The sequence below is a fragment of the Peromyscus eremicus genome, chromosome 3 (genome assembly GCF_949786415.1).
Source record: "Peromyscus eremicus chromosome 3, PerEre_H2_v1, whole genome shotgun sequence".
Lineage (NCBI taxonomy): Eukaryota > Metazoa > Chordata > Mammalia > Rodentia > Cricetidae > Peromyscus > Peromyscus eremicus.
In genome coordinates, this window is record NC_081418.1 from 69,514,722 (window position 1) to 69,530,681 (window position 15,960).

Sequence of the window (15,960 nt, forward strand, 5' to 3'; positions counted from 1 at the left end):
GTCATCGTGCAGGTCCTGTTTAGGCAACCCTGTTAGGAGATTTCAAATCTCTGTGCAGCTTCCCTGCACTTCTCTGTGCAGCTCTCCCATGTGGAGAAGACACTGTCTCACAGCAGATGTCCTTGTTCTCTGACTCTTAGAATCTCCCCAGTCCTCTTCCACCATGTTCCCTGAGCCTTAGGTTAGGAGCTGTGTTGTAGATGTATCAGTTGAGGGTGGGCACCTCACAGTCAGTTTCATAAACAGTTGTTCTGTGCAATGGACCAGCTGTGGCTTTCTGTAATGACCTCCATGCTGTAACGTGAAGCCTCTTTGATGAGGGGTGAGGGTTACACTCATCCGTAGGTGTGAGGATAACTATTTAGAACGAAGTTAGAGATCACACTGGTTTAGGAGAGTGGAAGTAATAGGTTCTCTTCCAGGGTCCATGACCTCACCAGCCATGGGTAGTTAGCTAGGTCTATAGTTACCAGGCATGACTCTATTGACTCTTAGGTCCATTATTCATCTTTATACCTACTTTAAAAATGTGCATGTACTTCATCCTTTCCGGAGTCAACAAGGTAATATGCCATTTAGCCTCATGCAATATTGCCACGTGTGGCTTTCTGAACACCCAAAAGTCCATCACTCTCACTCCTCTGTCCCTCATCCTTTCCCCTGAACCATTTCTGGTATCAACCAGATGATTTTCCTGGCAGCTTGGTGGATAAATTGCCAAGGCCTGGATCCAACGTGTAAAATGGGGAAGCAATGTCCCAACAAGGCTAGCTGGGTGTAGTGTTGAATTTGCACCACAGTTCTCAAAGGAGCTCCTGACCACGTTCTTTACCTGCAAGAAGATGCCAAGGCATAGGTGACCATAGGACCCTTCAAAGAATGAGTGCCTGTCCAGCATTGCTTTCCCTTAGCCTGGGATTCACGTCTATTCCGGAGCACTCCTTACAGTGCGCTTCCCCCACTTAGAGCAAAGCAGTGGGCTGACCTTGTTCTCCACATCTGTCTGTTTTTTCTGAAAAGTATTTGACAGTAGCCGACTCCAGAATACACACAAAAACCTTTGTAAGGGGAAAGGGGCTGTTCAAGAGTGAGCTTTTCCAATGATGGAATACTCTTCTGGGCAGACCGGATCCCAGACACGCATAATCCCTTCTGAAAACACGTTTATCCATCTGTACGGCACCGAGCCCATTACTCACACCTGCCACGTGTATGAAGAGGCTCGATGTGTGGTGGATATAATGATGAGAATGTTTTCATGGTATAGACTGGAGAGGCGGGTGACAAGTTCAAACTCTCAAGGTGATGTCGGACAATTGGTTTCGAACTGTGTCAGGAGGGATTCGAAGTCCAAGCCAGGGCCCACTGTGACAACTCCCAGCAGTGGCGTTAAAGCTGCTCTGATCCCTGTTGCACTCGTCTCTGCAATTCTCCTCCTCACTACTACCTCAGCCACCACTACCACACCCCCTTTTATAAAAGGCTTTATAAAAGAAGTTGCTCCAAAGCTCTGCCTTCTAGTCACTGTGAATCCGTGTAAAGTAGAAAACCAATCGGCTGTCTCAATGCAGCTGTTTAGATGCCGGCCAGCTCTGCTCATTAGCAGGGAGCCACAAACCCATCTGTGGAAAAGCGTTTTCCTTACTGTGTTTTGCATGTTCGAGTCCCTTTCTGTACAGACAGCTCTGACTGAAAAAATGGGCGGGGATGGGGGTGGGGTGAGTGAGGGGTGGAATTCCCGTTTCCCAGCTGCTTGCTGGGAGAATGACAGACACATAGTCAGTCCTGGGCTGCTTCTCATAACGGGCACAGCATTTGTGACTGCATGTTGTTTACCTTGCACCCTCCCCCCCACCTTTTTTTTTTTAATTGTGTTTGTGTTTGGTCTCAGGCGTATGTGGAGGCTAGAAGTCAAGTTGAGTGCCTCCCTCCATTGCTCTCCACCTTAATTTTTGAGATAGAGCCTCATCTCCCTGAACCTAGAGCTTACCGGTTCACCTAGACTGACTGGCCAAAGCCCCTAGGACCTGCCTGTCTCTGTACCAGCAACTAACTCTGAGGTTCTGAACACACTCCACTGAGCCAGATGTTACATGGCGTTGGGGATCTGAACTCGGGTCCTCGTACTTACTCATCGAGCATTTTACTCACTGAAACATCTCCCCTGCCAAACATCGTTCTTAATGTACAGCAGTGCTATAAATAAATGCGCTAATGGGAGGAGGGGCGGGGTGGGGGTGGGGGAGGATAGCTGCACTTCGGGAATTCTAACTCCAGACAAGTGATAGGTTAAGTATCGTCTTTGTTTGTTTTATAACTATTTCTCCTGTGCATGACCCAGGTTTTTGTTTTTCAAAGAACAGGGCTAAAATTTTTCAAAGTCAAGGAATAAAACTCACTTTATTCATTTTATGACCGACTGCCTGGAACCAGAAAGAAACACAATTAGGATGTGCCTGTGAACTGATTAGGGTGTTTGTTTCATTTCCAAGGCTCTGTTAGGTTGACCCTATTTGGAGTTTCAGGCAGGCTGGGGATGCTTATGTGCTGGAGGGATGTACACGCAGCCATCATCTTCCTTGCGAGAGAAGCCGCTGCTTGCAGCTGCTGGGGGAGCCCAGGCAGTATCCGGGAACAATGCATGTCTGCGCTCAGGTTCCAGAAACACGAGCAACACTATCAAATAGACAGCTTACCCAGAGCTGGCTGAGTGGCTGTCCCAGGAGGACACAGCCTGGTGTTCTCAGACTCAGAGCTGATTAAAGCCAGGGGTGACCGGAAGGCCATGTTGAGTCTCCATTTTGGGGAGGGGGATCAACAAAGGGCTGACAGCTGCAACCCAACTGTGGAAAACCTTAAGGAGTGCAGCCGCCTCCTGTGGCGGGGAAGCAGCATGGAGCTAAGCTAGGCTCCAGTGCATGGATGCGTTTCCCATCAGCCCTTTTATTGGCCAGGCCTCCCATCTTTGAATCTTTGCTCTAAAGATGATACATGTGTCAAGATTTATCACAGGTCTTCATGTTGAGAGATTTGCAAAATGAGAACAAATGGTTTGTTTGCTTCTTGGCCGCAGAGCCCTGACCTACTGACTCACTCCTTTCACAGACGTGGATGGGAATCAATGGTTTAAACAACCTACTCAAAAAGAGTTCTGGGCGGATGGGATTTTCCTGTTTATTAGGCACGCCTGAGTAAAGCCTTTGCAGGCAATTATCGAGATCTGGAAACTCCCCCTCTGCAGCTGGAACTGGTTCCTGTGGCACTTCAGATGGGAATGGCGATGGGGCTGCATGCCTGATAGGATGTTGTGTGTTTTAAGCAAAAGAGAACAAACCGAACTTCCAAAAAGGCAGCAGAGCTCTCATTCTGTGTGTGAATGAGTGGATGGCAGATGTTAGATGCAAAGCACTCTTTCTCCGCCAGGCTGAGGACCTTCTTTGGTGTCCTCTCAGGATGCTGGGATTCAGGGGTGCAGGACTTGCATGCAAGGAACCCAAAGCCCCTGAGCAATGCTTTATTGTTAATCCTCACCGCACAGTTTGGCAATAGGAGCTAGAAACCGAGCTTTATAAACACACAGTATTTTATGACCACATATTTTGCAATTATTTTTAGTTTTAAACTACCTCCTAATTTAAACACACAAGAAATCTGTTTCTGTGTGAATTAGACTAAGCTTAAATAAATTTCAGCATTTTTATACTTCTAATGGGATGATGGGTTTAAAATATAAGAATAAAGTATAAGTACAGTGGTTCAAGCCCGTACGCCAGGCTCCCTTCTACGCTTCCCCTGGAAGTAAAGGCAGAGACAAGTATACATGTGTGTGTGTGTGTGTGTGTGTGTGTGTGTGCGCGCGTGCGTGCGTGTGCGTAATAGCATTGGGAAATAGCACTGGGCATCATTACTAGATATGAAATTTTGAGACTGGATTCTAGAAGATGAATTATAACAGAGGAGAAATCATTTGGAAATTGTTAGGCACAAGTGGAAGCTTCCCTGTCTCCCTTCTGTTATACTCAAGGCCTCAGCACTCTAAAAATGGGATGTGGCCTTGGAACAAAAATCCACTAAAGAACTGTATTCAAATTAGTTGAGATTATTGCCACCTTCCTTCACCAGTATAAATGACATTTTTGTCCCAGCAATATAATACCAAGAAGAAGCTATACACACAATGGTTTAGCTGCTCTGGCTTATGGCTTAATCTATAGAAAGTAAGACAACATTCTGTAAGCAACTAGAAAGAGAAAAACAAAGTGGCAGCTTATCGATGAAAAAGTAGGATTCTGAATGACCCTACTACCTCCCTCCCTCCCTCCCTCCCTCCCTCCCTCCCTCCCTCCCTCTCTTCCTCCCTCCCTCCCTCCCTCCCTTCCCTCCTTCCCTTCCTTCCTTTCTTCCTTCCCTCTCCCTTCCTTTTTTTCCATTTTCCCTCCCCCCTTCTCTTTCCTCCTCCTCCTCCTTCCCCACTCCATCTTGGTTTTTGAGATGAGTCTCATTATGTAGCCCAGGCTGGCCTTGACTTCCTGAATTCTTCCCAGCATCCATTCACTAAGCAATCATTGAGCTTCTTTCCTAAGAATGGGCTGGTGAGAGACAGTCGAAAACGTGGCAGCTACTTAAAGGATCCCACCATCTCCTACATGTGGAGTTGTTCTCCCCGACCTCCAAAGCCTAGTTCAGATGGCACAGGCTCACACAGCCTCCTTATCCCACTCCCATAGGCCTTCCCAACTCAGCCAGGGTGCTCCCATCCCCCTGAGCCTACTGGGACTCTTTAAGGCTTCGGCCATCATTCTTGCTAGCTGCTCAGGTTTCTTGAACTTACATAATAATTTGAAGGAAAGATTTCTCCACAAATGTTTTCTTTCTCTCTCCCCTGCCTCCCTCCCATCAAGCCTCCCTACCCTTTGACTTCCATGGGTCTCGGTCTCAATGTCAACATGTCATAAGGGAAACCATGAGCACCCCCACCCCCACCCCTACCACTTTCTGCACAAAAGCAACATATTTTCAATGCATCATGTTCTCTCTGGGTTATTTGCATACCTACTGGCATACATTATTTTCCAGGCTTAGAAACTGAACTTCATAAATAAATCTCCCTGTCTTTATTGAAACACAGTCATGGAATTCAGGCAAGCTCTGCTATTTTCTGAATTTTACTTCTAAGTTAGGGATAATTGATTGTTTTTTTTTTTTAGGGTCTGGCTTTCTAGAAGTTTTTCCATTCATTCACTGCCTGTATAGTAGGGTGTTTCCCCTGTCCTTATGAAAAGTTTGAAATGTATTATTTTGAAGGGGAGGACAACCAGGGTTTACTATGAAAGTTGCACACAAATTATAAACATCATAAATGACAAGCGCTTTTCCTGCCAGAGTAGGCAAGCAGGCCAGCTGTGAAGGAAACGGACATGCTGTTCTGGGGCAGCAACATCATGTAAAAGGGAAGCGTAGTTCTTTTGTTTGGACCTGTGTTTTATACTAGGCCGGTGCGTGCCAGCCCCCAGGGACAAGGTGGCTGTCCCCAGACGAACAGCAGGACAATATGCTGCTCTTCTAGCTGCCTAGACTCAGACATCCAGAGGACACTGTAAAGTTACATTAACAAGGGACAAAGGAGCAGACAAAAGACAGCCGGGGTGTTACTTTCCTAATCAAAGGAGTTGGCATGGTACCTTACTGTTCATGGCTGGCCACTAACCTTTGTTTAAAAGGTGAAGGGAAAACGAGACAAAACAAACTGTAAAGTGGTTTGGACACGATATTGAAGACGTCTAGACTTTTAGAGACAGGGACTTCAGAGTATCTAAAAGTTCTCATGCTAAGTGCCCTCACCAGGTGGCTTCACCGCAGCTTGGGATTTTATGCCACCTCCTGGAGTTCCAAACATGATGTGGGTTAAGAGCACTCATGCTCGCCCAGGCAGGAAATGGCAGTGGTTAAACTTGGCCAGCTCAGACCTGTTCAGTGCAAAGCTGTTGATTTTTGCTCTCCACAGTAAGTCTTTGGGGGGCCAGACCATACAGCTGGCTTGTCAACTCTCTCTCCAAAGGTTGATTTAAGGACTTACCTGTAGAGGCCGAGCCCTCCTCCACTCCACCGCCCTACCACCCCACCCTACACCCACTGTCAGAGATGAGCTGGGGTGCTGTGATGGTAGATGGCAGGGTGGTGTGAGTGAGCTTCTCTGAAACCCTTGCCTGGACAGAGACTGGCTCGGAGCCTCTCAGGAAGGGCCATGGAGGAGCAAGAAAGCCTTTGCTTGACAAGTTCCGTGTTGCACCCTCTGCTGAACTCTCATGCTTACAGTTTGGTACTCACAGACTGCTGGGGAGAAAGATGTAGGAGGGCGTTATTGGTAGAGTGAAAGGTAGGAGACCCCCCCCCCTTGCGCCGACGCCTCTTTTTTATATGAGTCAACAGAATGAGCAAGATGGTGCCTAGAGAAGCAGCTCCTGCCCTGTGAGCACAGGCTAGAGGATTCTCTAAGGCAAGGGGAGGGGGACATAAACTCTAGGTAAGATTCTGTTTTCACACTTGCCAGTGAAGCTTCCTGAAGTCTCAGAGACAGAAAAGCCCGCTTTCCTGTGGCAATGAGATTCCTTTCCCCAAATTATTTTGTATTTGCTTTTCTTCAATGTTTCTAATGTTAATCCATGATAGGTAGATGGACAGACGGATCCCCGTCTGTCTGTGTTTACATTCCTGCATTCATATATTCTATGCACTTCTCCCATTTGCTTAGACTAAATATGCTCTTCTATACTTTCTCTTCTATTCTTGAACGTTCTTTGGCATTACTGATATTTTCCTGTTTCTAGTGCTACATTTTATTTTATTACTATTCTTTCCCAAGTCCAGGCTAGATTCTTTTGGGGGAGATTATTTATAAGCCTTCTCAAACGTAGCACAGAGAGTTGCCTAGGAAACAATTATACAGACTCCCAGACCCCATTTTCGCCAAGAGTCTGCCTCACATATACCAGTAGGATGCCTCTGGCTGCTGTTGGCCCTCTGCACCAGAGAGGAACCCTTCCAGAAAACCATTGAGTTCCACTGGTACTCATGAGATGTCATTTCTTTTCTCTGCATCTCAGCCTAGTCAAGAAAAATAAAGAAAAGAAGCTGAGCCTGGAGGTTGAGTTCATAGTCTCTTTTCCCATTTATGCCCCAAACCAAGGGACACTGAGCTCATTCAGCCCTTTGTGTAACATTTCGTGTTTTCAAATTCTCCATCTTTTCAGTTTCAGTTCCTTGTAGGACCTTAAAGGCACTTGTTTTGAGAATGGAGATATGTCAGGAGTTCTTGTCTCCCTGCCTTCTTTCCTTCCTTTTCCTGCCATGGCTAAGGGCTCGAGCAAGATACATTTCCATTTCATTCTTCTGAGTCTTGGGTCTGCTAGTTTTCCACCGTAGTCCCTGTGTTCCTAGGGAAGGGTAACAATGGAGGTAATGATTTCTATGCAGTTAGCATTTTTCTCAAACATGTTGATCCATTATTTTCCTGAGGTATGCCATAGAGGACTCCTTCTGCCCATGTACGTGGTTTTACGTTCCAAAGATACAGCAAGGGGCAAGAAGAGATTAAGACAGAACCTGGCTACCATCCATTAATGCCTTTCCCTAACAAAGTGCATGCCACTTGCCAGTGGGAGTGGGGGCTGACTGTGACTGCACAATCCCAGGAAGAAAAGAGAATTTTAGAGACAGCATGCTCTCCCACCAAGCCACAGAAAGGTACTGATGTTGAGGGTTCTGAAGGAGGAAAGGCCTGGCTAAGTACTGCTTCAGAGAAGTCCATGACCTCAGGCTCATTCTGGTCATGACAATTCAAAGCATTGGTGACAATATAGTAGTCATGAGCCAAGTGGTAATCCTGTCTTTGCCCAAAAAGACTAACAAAAGGACAAAACCTGGGAAAGATCAGAGGGCATGCAGGGCTGAGACAAGGAGGTTATCTCATTTTCCTATGGAAGCTTCGTGTAATGCCTAGTTTGACCTCTGCTAATAGATAGTGAGTTTCGGTGAAGGGAAATGGGTGGGGGAGGGCCTGTGTTCAGCACTGTCTAGATCCTCTCAGCGGGCTACAGGGGCCGGGCAGGCAGAGTGGGATGAAACTTGGTTGGAAGACTCTGCTTAATGCATTAAAGAAACAACTTGCAGAAACATCTCCCTCCCTCCCTTCCTTCCTCCCCCAAGCAGTAATGAGTCCAAATTGCTAATAAAACATAAAAACTCAAAGATGTTGTACATGGGCCATTTTTCTGAGCTGGTTATTTTTTATGTCAGTTTTCCCACAGCTGTGAGCATGCTATAACTATCAACTTACCAAATGCCCCAGTTTAAATGAAACTTTAAAAATATATTTAGGGACTTTATAAAGAAGAGGGGGGCAGAGAAGCAAGATCTTTTTTTTTTCTTCTTTTGTTAAGAAATAAATTTGGCAAAGATTTGGTGTGTGGGGGAAGTGCTTGAACTGGTAAGTCCTGGCAAATAGCAGTTGAAAGCATAAATAATTATTTCCTTTATTCTTATAAAGTCTGCATGAAAAACAACACTGAGGTATCTGATAGAAAGTCCTGGGTGTAAGAATGGTTTAACTTTTGAGGTTAATTGATGCACTAGAATTTAAGAGATAGATTAAACAAAGAGCATTGCTTACACGTAAGGGTAAAGCATCCCACATAGAGATCATCTTACTTATGATGGATCAGGCGGTCTAAACTTTCTAAGGGAAAGCAGGAATCAGGGAACGGATCTACTGTTTGCTGCTCTCTCATCTTCAGCGTGTAATAAAACAGCAAACACTCTTTTGGGAATTTGCGGGTGTTGAGTTCCAAGAGGTGATGGCGGAAAGTTTAGGTAATAAATAAGGACCAGGTGTCCTGAAGATGACATTTGAGTGTCAAACCTAGAATCAGGAAAGGAGCTGCTACTCCAAGGCTCGGCTGCAGCATCCAAATGAGCCAACACCTTGGGGACGGTTCATGTTCTGTGCCCACCCCTTATAAATGTACATGACTCAATATCCCCGATGACTAATGTGGCTGGTGGCCATACCACCTTGGGCTCAGCTCTCAGAAACTGCATTGGGTTGGGCTAAGAGTCCGTTCTTATGAAGACCTCCAAAGAAGCCCTGCAAGCATCAGAGATGACAGCAGGTATCCCCTGCCTGGAGTCAGTCCCAAATCACTCTCTTTTCTGATTAATGGCTCTTTCACACTCACAGATGCAGGTTTTTGAGAATCTGACCAAAATTTGTTTGCTTAAAAAAAAAAAAATGTAAAAGAGAAGTCAGGGTGGGGTTAGCTGGAGGGAGGGAAGTGGGAGGGGAGGAGAGTTGTCGACACAAGAGGAAGGTAACCCTTTGTGGACCACATCCCTCTAGTGACTATATCACCAACCTGTCCTAAGTTTTACTAGGATCGAATAAGGTCTTAGTGATGAGATTTGGGAACTTGCTTTATTTGTAGGGAGCAAAGCTAGGTTTCAATGTTCTTGGAATTGTAGAGGAAGCTCTTATCATCCCTGAATAACCTGCTCTAAATAAATATTGAAGACAGGTGCCTGCAGAAGGTTCTAGCATGCTCTCCCTGGGTGGGGCTGTTCAACTTCACTGTGGGGTGCATACTCCAGTGAGAGTGGTCAGGGATATCTTCCTTGGAGTGCATGCTGGCCAGTTGTGGAGGTTGTGGGTGAACATTGTTTGGGGGTGCTCTGGATGTAGAATATTTGAGTTTTGCAATAAAAAAGCACCCGTTGCTGTGGCAGAGGACATGTGCCCACAGGTCTTTCCATAAATGAAACGCACTTGGTTTACTTGTGTCTTACTCAAGAATATGAATATATTTGTAAGAATGCTTTGTTTGGAGCATGAATCATTCTCTACATGGGTCCCCTTAAATTGTGTTTTTCAAAAGTGGATGAATGAAAAGGAAAATAACACATCAGTGTGGAAACATAGCCTTGATGTTACATAGAAGAATTTGTTCTGTCTGTAAAGAGACATTTCTAAGTTTGCAAATGAAATACAAGATTTTCTGTATAATCACTTTTGATGCCATTAGACTGTCTCTCAGAAGGCAGTAGATATCGAGTCAATGGATTTGAAATTAGTTCATATTTACATTGTTATTTGAGACATATATTGGGTGTGAAATAAACTGCAAGTCACAAATATTTGGTTCTTAGTAACAGATTTTAGACAAACTTTTGCTTTGTCTTTGTAAGAACAAATGGTTACACTGTGTGAGAAGACTATAGTTTTAAAGACCATAGCTATCTTTTGGTGGCCTTACCTTCCTGTCTATACATCTCTTCACATAATCCCCCAGCCTTGAGTACCCAGCAATCCTACACAGAATATTAAAGATAGATACATGTATCACATTTAGGTCTTGAGTTTTAGAACTTGCTGTGAGGCTAAAGAGGCTTTAGGAAACACCCCTTCCATTTATAAATTTTCCTTTATACTGTCCAGATTTTGGTCAATAGATTTGCTAACTTAATGCTTAAGTTTAAAAAAAGTAAATAAACAAAACACGTATTGCATTTTTTTTCAGTTGAAGAATTGAAAGGCATCAATACTGTTCCAGTGATGTTCCTGGTTTGTTTTATTTTATTTTTCACTGTCTGAGTTTTGTAAATACTGCTGGACACAATGAAGTTTGTTTTTCAATTTTGGTGATTACTTTTATTGTGTGCATGTACCTATAATTAATTGACTGTATTTATGCAAAGATAAATGTAGGTGTAGGTTTGTGAAAATACAAATGAATTGCTGTAGTTAATAATACTTGTTTTTCCTATAAAGTTTATGTTACCAAAATACACCAAATCTTAAATATGATAAAGAAGTGAGAAAATATATAAAATACAAAATGCATTTATAAAGAGTTAGATTCTTCTATAAACAGAGTTTTGGTGGAAGTAGGATTTCCACCTGTTAAAATATTGTAACTTAATTTTTTTGTGCAGCTTAAGTATCCCTATACTGACATTCTAAATAGGAATAAATCTGAATTTTTATTTTTGGTCGTGAGGTCCTACTGACTATAGCTCTGGTGGGCCTCCAACCCAGGATCCTCTTGCCCGGGCCTTCTAAATGTGAAGACTATAGGCATGTGCCAAAACAGCTGCTAAAATACGAAACTTTAAAAAATATATTACATTTAGTTAAGGGTGGGAACTTGTAGCATGATGCATGTGTGGTGAGATTCCAGGGCAACCTGGGGGAGTCAGTTCTCTCCTTCCCCCATGTGTCTTCCTGGGGACTAAACGTAGCATCTGTAGCCACTGAGCCATCTCACTAGGCCCAAATATGGGATTTTTATAGTGTTAATATGACACCATAGATGGAAAATTCCATATCATTACACTTCAGTTTATGCATAAGATTGTTGAAAATATTATATAAAATTATCTTCAACCATATACATACATATATAGTGTTTATTTCACCTTTAAAGTTAAACCTCATCATTAGGATATCTCTTTGTATAAATTATATACATGTAATATACATAAATATTCAAAATCTGGAAAAAAAAATCTTAAGATCTGAGCTATGTCTGGTTCCAGGAATTTTGGGTAAGGGATACTCAACATATATAGAATTTCAATCTATATCATAATCAATTACCTCATTAGTCTGTGCCTCTGCTCTACCAGGGGCTGAGAGTGTGAAGCTTCTATTTAAATTCACCACAACACCTATCATCAGGGACGTGTGTTCCCTCCATCTTCTTGCCCTCCACTGCCCAAGCCTGGCCTGTCTGCTCTACTGTAATGGGCGGCGAAGATGCACGCTTCTGCGTGTGGTAGGCAGAGACTCTTAGTGAGAAGGCTCCCACCTCAGAGGAACCAAGGATGCTTCCTTGAAATAGAAACATCAGCTACAAGTCCTAAAAATGGGCTGGAACTCTGCAGAACTGTGGGAGGTGTTTCTAGTTGAGGCAGCCACAGAGGATAAAGAGTGGATGTGGGAAAGGTCAGGCTGGATTGAGAGAATGACGCATGTCCAGTTTGGCTTACCCAAACATTTTAGGGTATGTGTTGGTGAATAGTCACAGACAGCACTAAAAATTACAAGCTATGACCAAAAAACTGAACAGCATTTGTTTTGGTTAGCAATGAGAGCCTGTTTTTGAGCAAGGAAGTAAAATGATTAAAATTCCATTATGTTTGTATCCTGGATTGGTTCCTGGAAAAGAATGGAAATTAGTGAGAAAAAAAAGTATTCAATACAAATCAAGCCTGTAGTGTAATTCATAGCATTCTGGTATATATCCATGTTAATTTCTGTTTTGGTAAATGGACAAGCATCATATGAAGTACTAGCTTTGGGGAAGCTCAGGAGGGTGGGTACACAGGAATGCTATGCTCTGTCGTTGAGACTCTTCTGAATACCAGAAATTAATTCAGAGGAAAAAGTAAGAACAATACCCAACCATGGGCCTCTGTCAGGGGCAGTTTGGCTGGGGTTATAGGCTGTGGCTGCAGGCCAAATTCACCCAGCTGAAACATTTGTTGTGTGTTTCCTGTGTCGAGATCCTTGTTCCTGGAATTCCACCTGCTGCTATAGCCACTGCTGCCTGGGTGCTGCATGGAGACGGGGCTGCCAGCTCAGGCCAAGTGTGTGTTTGGATACAGATGCAGCAGGTGCAACCCAGGAACTGGCTAGCTGGGGCTTCATTTCCTCCTTCTTACCCAGTTTTTGTTTGTTTGTATGTATGTATGTTTTTTACCATTGTTATCCTTCTTGAACAATCTCAGAATGTTCCCTGACCTAGGTGAGAGGAAGTAAAATGCTTTTAAAACCAGCAAGCAAGCCAGGAACGGTGGCTTAGCACTTGGGAGACTGAGGCAGGAGGAACACCATGAATTCAGTGCCAGCCTGAGCTACATAGTTTCAGGCCAGTCTGGGCTACAGTGAGACCCTATCTCAAAAAGAATAAAACAACAGTGGCCATGTGAACAGGAAGCTCAAAGTCCAGAAAGTTTTTATTTGAGTTCACTGTCTCTTAGTGGTTGATTTTAAGTATACATTTTCAATAAATCACTCACCTGAATTTGAGTCGCTAAGTTTCTACCCATAGAAATTTTCTATTTTCCTTAATAAGCAATAGAAGAAATTAATAGTTTATAAAAATGTAACGTTTTATATGGGAATGCTTTATATATAAGAGCAGCACATGAGGAAATATATAGATTATGTGGAATAATTGTGCAGTCTTGTTTCTGATTTCACATATATCTTGTGTGCCACCTAAAAAATCAAAGACTATAAATGAATACAAATCAAAGCAGCAAAAGTTCACTAATATAAAAACATATAGGTATGTGCCTGTTTAGTAGTATTATGTGCTTTATCAATCCCTAACAATCTCCTATTGAAAAGCTAGGGTAGATTGGTTGAGCCATTGTCTTAATTAAGGTTTCTAATGCTGTGAAGAGACATCATGACCATGGCAACTCTTATAAAGGAAACATTTAAACACTGGGGTGCTGGCTTACAGTTTCAGAGGTTCAGTCCATTATCATCATCACTGGGAGCATGGTGGCATGCAGGCAGACATTTGGTGCTGGAGAAGTAGCTGAGAGTCCTACATCTTACAGGCAATAGGACACTGGGTGATATCCTGAGCATAGGAAGCCTCAAAGCCCACCCCCACAGTGACACATTTCCTTCAATAAGGCCATACCCACTCCAACAAAGCCGTACTTCCTAATAGTGCCACTCCCTATGAGATTATGGGGGCCAATTACATTCAAACTACATAGCCATGTAGGGATATATTGAGTGAAATGAACTCTGTTTTCCACTTAGACATGTGTCCCCTGCCTACTGTGTTTTTTTTTTTCAAAAAAATAGGTTCTTATAACATACGTGCATGATTTGAGGCACACTGAGATATCCTTTTTAAAAAGTAATGTTTTTATTACTTGTTTGAGAATTGTATACAATATATGAAATTGATCACATTCACCTCTAAACTCCTCCTAGATCTAGTCCCACCACCTTACCCACCCAATTTTGTGTCTTTTTATTTCTAAAGCTTATCAAATCTAATTTGTGTTGCCCAAATATTTCTTCAGTCTGGTGGACCTACCAGGAGTCATGCCCTTAAAGAAAACTGACTTTTCTCTCCTGGCAACTATCAAATGCCAATAGTTCCTCGGCTCAGGGTGGAACTTCATACTCACCTCCCTGCTGCATGCTGGGATTTTGTCTGGTTTGAGTTTATGCAGGTCTTGTGCATGCTGTAACACCTGCTTATGTTCATATGTATGGCTACCCTGTTGTATCTGGAAGCACTGTTTTATTGTAGTCAATTACTGCCTCTGGCTCTTAACGTCTTTCTGCACCCTCTCCCATGACCATCCCTGAGCCTTGGGAAGAGTGGGATCTAGATGCCCCATTTAGTACTGGCCATGCCACAGTTTTTTATTCTCTGCACCTTGACCAGCTGTGGGTCCCTGAAGAGGGTTTAGAGATGTACTAATCCATGAATAGAGAGATAAGTCATTAGATGTCATTTTAGTGCTATGACCCATTTAGCAGAATAATGGTTGTAGGTTGACCTTCTAGAATCTACGACTGCTCTATTCACAATTCTTGACCCCAGTACTAGTTTTGGGTATGGTTCCATCCTATAGATCTTTAACTATAATCAGAAAGTGGTTGGTTACTCCCATAATATTTATACTACTATTGTACCAGTGGGGCTGTCTTGTCAGGCTGGTCATCACTGTAGCCCCCAGGGTCCAGAGCTGGGGAAGATTGAGAGTTAGTTTTCTCCTGTGATACTGTTTATAGCACCTTACAGCACTATGAAAGCTAGCCAGTAGAGAGAAAACTTCAAGGTTAGTACCAGCTTAATTTCTCCATGTTTTATGGCTCAGGTGTGTGCAATTTGAGCAAAAGGGTCTTAGTGTCAAGTTCTAGAGGGCAACTAAGAGCAATGACAATAGTTAAGCTTCCATCTTTGGGGCCTACTAGCCAACAAGTCCAAAAAAGGTAGCTCATTCTTGGCAGTGGGCTTTTTACTTGCTAGTCAATAATGTGCAGTAGGGGCATTGTCCCTGTTATAGGGTAATTCCATTTAAGTTCTTTTATATATGTATACAAATATATATACACACATATATACATATATATATATAGGGAGTTTCTATAGTATTACATTTCCATATGACTTTTTCAAAAAGCTTTTAAAGTCAATTATCCCTTCCAATCCATCCTCCACTACCCTGACCCCATTTAACTCTTTCTGTTCCATATTCACTTTCCTCCTTATATCACTTCATTTACTACTTTGCTAACCTCTGTGGGTTTTCCAAATGAAACACACATATTTAAGATTCAATGCTAGCATCCATGTATGAGAGAAAATAACATGACATTTGTCTTTCTGTGTCTGAGTTATCTCATGCAGAATGATAGTTTCCAGTTCCATCTATTTACTAAAGAGGTTCATTGTTCTTAATAGTTGAATAATGTATACCATGTAAAAATATACCACATTTTCATTATCATTCACCCATTGATAGACATCTAGGTTGTTTCCATTCTCTGATAATTGTGACTAAACCAGCAATGAACATGGATGACCAAACATCTCTGAGATGATATATAGAGTCCTTTGGTTATAGGATAGGGCCAGTCTCAAATCTTGCTCTTGAAAGTCAGAGAAGAGAGATTTTAGTTCCTCAGGTTGTCTGAGAAGACTTTCATAGAGGATATGGGTTTGGGCTCATAGCACCCATGTTAGGCAGCTCACAACTGCCTACAGTTCCATGTCCAGGAAACCTGATGACCTCCTCAGGCCTCCTCAAGCTCCTGCCTAGACTCATATGCACTTACCACCCACCACATCCACATAATTAAAAATAAAATTAGTGTTAAATGAATGTAATGTATGCTCTGTAAGGGCTAGGAGTGGGAGAGTAGCC

At 43.0% G+C, this 15,960-nt stretch overlaps 1 protein-coding gene across 1 annotated transcript in view; it reads left to right on the plus strand.

Moving 5' to 3' along the window:
• Window positions 1-15,960, plus strand: part of Creb5 (cAMP responsive element binding protein 5) — a 293,736-nt gene that overhangs the window by 139,923 nt on the left and 137,853 nt on the right. The window contains 1 exon segment of the mRNA XM_059256673.1: window positions 114-165. Within this exon segment, the coding sequence (XP_059112656.1) occupies window positions 114-165 (52 nt within the window).